The 5,714-nt window shown below is 39.3% G+C and overlaps 1 protein-coding gene across 1 annotated transcript in view; it reads right to left on the reverse strand.

Annotated features, from left to right (window-relative positions):
- The window catches only part of sav1 (salvador family WW domain containing protein 1), a gene marked incomplete at its 3' end in the record, with an annotated part of 15,472 nt that overhangs the window by 7,694 nt on the left and 2,064 nt on the right, over positions 1–5,714 (reverse strand). Inside the window, 1 exon segment of the mRNA XM_013999890.1 lies at positions 373–849. Within this exon segment, the coding sequence (XP_013855344.1) occupies positions 373–849 (477 nt within the window).

A 5,714-nucleotide genomic window follows, 5' to 3' on the forward strand; every position in this document is an offset into this window, starting at 1 on the left:
CTTTTGAACTGTAAGTGTATTTAATTTAGTTATGTTAGTTATGATAGATTAGTTATGATGTAAATATAATAAAATTAAATCAAGATTTAGATTAGAATAATTATCATTTTGATCCATACATTGGTAATGTCTGACTGGGCCTCGTGTCACTTTATGTTCAACAAATTGGGCCCCGAGGTCAAAAAGGTTAAGAACCCCTGGTTTACTCATCCTGGATCTTGTTTAAAACATAAGAGCTGCTACTAAAAAGAAATAAATATCAGTTTTTACAGCAAGGTGTGTAGCTAAAATCTGTCAGATTTATGAGTGATTTTAGACGAGGCACCCAAACTAAAACTGCAAAAAATGTCATCAAATCTAAATAATGCTCACCAGAGGGGGGTCGACTCGGAGCTGGGGGTGTGTGTTGGCGAGGAAGTCTTTGGAAGTTGTGTTCATTGTGTTCATAGTATCTATAATCCTCAGGAAAGCACTCTTGGACTCTCTTGGGCTGGCGCTGCTGCTGGTTTTCATAGTACGGTTCCGATGGGTAGTAATACCGGGCGGCGTCTCCATTCTCAGACATGGGGCTCACGTCTGTGAGGAAGGACTGCGACGAGCCCCTGTAGTCGTGGGACAGGTCTCCCAGGCTGCGCGGCAGGTACGGAGGTGCTGACATCCGGTGGCTCTCTCTGCGGGCCGCCTCGTGTGGAGGCCGCTGAACGGGCGTCCGCAGGACGCTTTTGTTACGAGACGCCACGGACTCCCTGCTGGGCGCCGCGGGGTAGGAAGAAGGCCCCATCTCGGGAGGGGGACCCTCCGTTCGTCTGGGAATAGTCGGTCCATGGCGGATGAACGATGGCATGAGATCTGCAAACAGGTGACAGAAATCATCAGTAGTGATCAACATAAATCCAGCTGTGAGGCAAGCACAACCAGAGATGGGGCATGTAAAACATTAATCGTGTTTCCATCCAAATTTAATTTGAATTTTGAGCAAATATTAAAAATTCCGCAAAAAAGAAAAAAATTAAGAAATGCTAATCAGACGTGTTTCCATCAATTGACTTGAAGCGAATCAATTACGTCATAAGGGCTCAACTCACGGGACGCGATAGCGATCACAGCGTTGCGAATCGCGCTCTCAGATCGCTTGTCTTCGCAAAATTTGATTGGTTCTTCACTCTGAAGGGGGGTGTGCATTACGGACGTGTAAACTAAACAAATCTTGCGATGCTAATGATATTGAAAAACAAACACACATCAAGGTACAGTTTTATGAGGAAAAACTTACCATAAACTTCACCCTGGTGCCAACAAATTCCCACAAAGCTTTTTAGTAATCACTTGGTGAAAGTGTTAGCTAACTGCAGTGTGTAGCATACTCTCCTCTCATTGGTCTGTCAATGAAACCCTCGCTGATTGGTTGTACGCTAAGTGACAGCGACAAAAGTTGAACATTTTTCAACTTTCATTATGTCACGTCGCAAGCTCGCGTGTGCACGTCTACRTGTACGAGHRYGAAATTTCACATGCACTATTTTCGCCGGTCGCTTAGCTGGAGGAGGGCAAGCGATTGTCGCCTCAACGCACAGGCTCCATAGGAAATGAATGGAGAGAGAGTGACGTTGCCTCCYGTATGTCGAGCCCTACAMACATGTGCGTAGTAAACAGGAAGTACAGCCGCTAAACTCACAAGGTTCCTCACATCTCAGGATAATGGAGAGAAGTTATCAGGAACGTGTTGCTACTATCAGGAAAGTTGTAATTATTGTTATCAACTATTTTTGGTGATGTTACTGCTGTCTGGAGACGTAGAGAAAGAAATACAATTTTCTTCACGTTACGGGATTACTGAGAAGACGCAAACAGCGGGAGGAGGGTTCTGCTGCCAGTCGCGGCTGCAGCCGACCCGAAACTGGTACCAGTACTGGGGAACAGCTGATCAGCTACGTGAGGTAAATGTTCACTACGTCACAACTTATTCGGCAAACGTGTTTCCATCTCCCGTTTTGCGCATTAAAAAAAACCAGCTCAAGCGAGCGTCAAAACTTTTTAGCGAATTGAGGATTTTTTTCCCCGAATTTTTCCGTTTCCATCCGACTTTTTTAATGCGACACTTCTAAATATGCATCAAAAAGCCTTGATGGAAACACGGTTATTTACAAGACCCATTTTTACTATGCAAAAACGAGCTGTGAGAATTGTAGCAAGGAAACACTATTATCACCATTCAAATATTTTGTTCAGTCAGTTGGGGCTTTTTAAGTTTGATGAGTTAGTCGACTGTAGGATTTGTTACTTATGTATAAAGCCCATGAGAATGTACTGCCCTTTAACAATCACCTTTTTTGTAAAAGAGATAGCATATATAATTTGAAAGGAATTGAAATGTTTATTAAACCAAAAATCAGAACAAATTTTAAAGGAGAGATGCACGTCCTTCCAGGGAATCAAACTGTGGAAAAATTTGGGAAACGTTTTCAAAAATGGGAATACGATTTAAATATTTGCTAGATTGATAAAAACTTTTTTGTTAAAATATTAACAAAATGTAGATTGAGTATTAATTTGAGTATTTTTTATTTTAATTTTTAGATTGTTTTTGTTGTGACGTTTATCGCTGATGTTAAAAAGTGAACTATGYTATTAATGAATATTCACAGGCTGTTTGCGCCAGGAGGAATTTTTTCTTTTAAGTAGTAGTAATCGTTTTTGTCTTTTAATTTATTTAAATTAATTATGAACACTTGTTGAATCTCAAAAGTACAGTTTTTAAATTAAATGTTGCTGAAACAAGTTTCTCAGTGGATCTGCACTCAAAAATGCAGCCTAGGTGGAGTAGTCGAACACAGATCCACTGATCCTTCAACACAGAGCATCTTCAGAAGACAAGTTGATAAAGTAAATTTTTAAAATCTGTATTGTTCCATACAAGTGTGTATTGAACTGTGACGGCCCTGCTTCTTAGTTAATTGCAGCCAGCTGCCGCAGATTTGCTAATTGTGCTTCCTCAAAGGTCATCCTTAGGGGGAGTGGCCTGTGCCCTTTTTGAAGTGCGCACCTGGAGTGCTGAGTAGCGCTGTGTGGCTGGCGAGGGCTCGGAGGTTCATCGCTCTGTGGCTTATGTTGGTTTTTGTGCTGCACCTGTCCTGTCGGTCTGCTGCTGCTCTCATACGGCGTGCCTCAAGGGAGAGACATCCTGCTGGTGTGTGGATGCCGAGTCGGGGTTTTCGGAGCTGGAGAGAGGACACTGAAACTCGGACGCCGAGGTGCACGGAGGACACGACGGTGGTCGAGGGAATCAGACCACAGACTTGCTCATAACAGGTGGAACGTAAACCTGGACCACGGACTTCAGAAGGTCCAGCTTGGTGAGAAATGTCCGGTGCATTCAGGAGCTACGGAGCTCCAAACCCGGCCAACGAACTCACGTAATCCTAGACAAAACTTTAATAAATACCTTTTAAGGTTTTAAACTGGTTCCACTGTGTCGTGTCTTCACATTTGTTATGGCTCTTGAGCCGGGTCGTAACATGAACCTAAAGCACTGTTCAATACGGGTACATGTATTGTTGCACCCCTAATATATACTGTATATATCGCTTAATGACCTTAATTTAGTAGAATACTAAAAGTCTTTTTTAAATGAGATATGAACTAAATATTGGTTAAGATTTGTATTTGTGTTGTGATGCTGTTTGTTGATTATTTGAAATTATATTGTGTATTAAGTTGAGTTTTATTACTCGTTTGTTGTACGTTTTTTTAGATACATGTATTTTTTTAATTGGGGGTCGATGTTATAAGATTTTATTCTTCTTTCTGCTCCTTTTCATTTGACTGCGTCATGACTGTCTTTTTGACACAATGATGTTGTGTTATTTGTTTGTTTTATTATTTGTTTGTTGAATGAAATAAAGTTCTACCAAAAAAAATAATGTGAAGACTCCAAAATAATCCAAAGTTTAGTTAGTTGGATCTTTCACATTTTGAGCAGCACTGCATTAAAAAATAGGGGTGTAAGAAAATATCGATACACTGAAATATCGCAATATTTCATTTCCCAATACTGAATCGATATTCTAAAGCCCTGTATCGATTTTTTTTATTAAGGTTTAAAATGTCAACTTTCCTGCCAGCCATTCATTTTTATGTTGTAGTTTAGCCTCTGACCACTAGTTGGCAGCAGTGAGCCAGCCATTTGGCTCCGCTACCTCTTGAGGTAGAGGCTATTGTTGTGTTGGGTGACCTTATTGTAAATTAATATTAAAAACTAAAATCTGCAAAAAATATATTTTCGAACTATTTATTGTCAAATTAAGTCTAATAATTGAAAACATGGATGAAATATGAAACAAATAAAAATAAAATACATACAAAGCAGAACACAGCTAAATGTATCAAAAGYATGTCTATGTAATATTAGAATTTTCTGAGACAATGAATTTTGGTTTTTCATTTGTTTCCCAATAAGAGGTTTTTATTTAATAGATTTTTTTGACAAAAAAATCGCAATATATTGCCTTGCTTATAGCATCGCAATATATTGGGATATATCGTATAGTGACCCCTCTGTCATGATATGTATCGTATCGCCAAAATCTTGACAATACACAGCCCTATTAAAAAAGGGAGAAATCAGGTGGATGGGCTGAGGAAGACTTCTGAACACAACTGTCAGGGAATAGAGCAGCGTGATGAAGGCTACTACAAAGCTCAAAGTATTTTCCTGGGATTTTACGTGGTAAACCAACACAAAGTAGAACATGATTGTAGAGCAGAAAGAAAATGATTATTGTTTTTTAAGTTTTACCACAAAAATCTAAAAATGCAGTGTTTGTTTGTATTCAGACAGTAATTTGTAAAGATGTTTTTTTTGCTGTAGTTTCAGCTGTAAGTCTTTAACGTATACCTTACAGAACAAGATGTAAAAGTTTAGATGTCTGACCAAACACAGACAAGCAGCTGTGCCTCTGAGACAAAGAAACACGTTTTACAGAAATTCACCAACACAAAAAGTCCCCATGTCCCGTAACAAATCCAGATAAAGTCCAGAAGTGAGTGAGTAGAGGAACATCTTTGGCTGTAGCGTCGGTGGAGATGATTATAAGACAAACTGGAAAATGTGTTGGTGACATTATTTTTTTTATTTTTATTTTTTTTTACCTACAGCCTTTTTACCTTCAGCCCTTAAACATTTGCACTTACAATTTAGAATTTCTTTCATTTAACTTATCTTGAGATGTTTAAGTTCAATTTTCAGGTCATAAAATCACTTTAAATACTATATGTTTTGTACAATTCTGGTTCAAATAAAGAACTTTATGTTTACTTACAGTGGCGTCACTAGGCCTATTTTAGGGGGGCTGGAGCCCCCCTAAAATATTTTAAAGCCCCCCCCCCTCCAATTATTTTGGTGTAAAAAATGTTTTTATGTTTTTTTAACCAAAATTGAATATGGTGTGGTCAGAATAAATAACCATTTAATATTTCATTATTAACTAAAATACATGATCATAAATTTGTCAGTCTCCCTTTAATTTATAGTGTGAGGTAGAGATCCTCTTCGGTGTGTCGTTATCCAATGCATCCCTCTTGTTCATATAGAATACTCCTCCACCAGATGAAATCCAGTCCATGGCTGTGTCCAAAACGACAGGCCGGGTCCTCCGAAGGTCGAATTTGTCAGCCGCATACGTCACAGCCCCGCGACGAAGGACGTCCAAAACCGA

This window comes from Austrofundulus limnaeus, unplaced genomic scaffold (assembly GCF_001266775.1).
Source record: "Austrofundulus limnaeus strain Quisiro unplaced genomic scaffold, Austrofundulus_limnaeus-1.0 Scaffold2544, whole genome shotgun sequence".
NCBI lineage: Eukaryota > Metazoa > Chordata > Actinopteri > Cyprinodontiformes > Rivulidae > Austrofundulus > Austrofundulus limnaeus.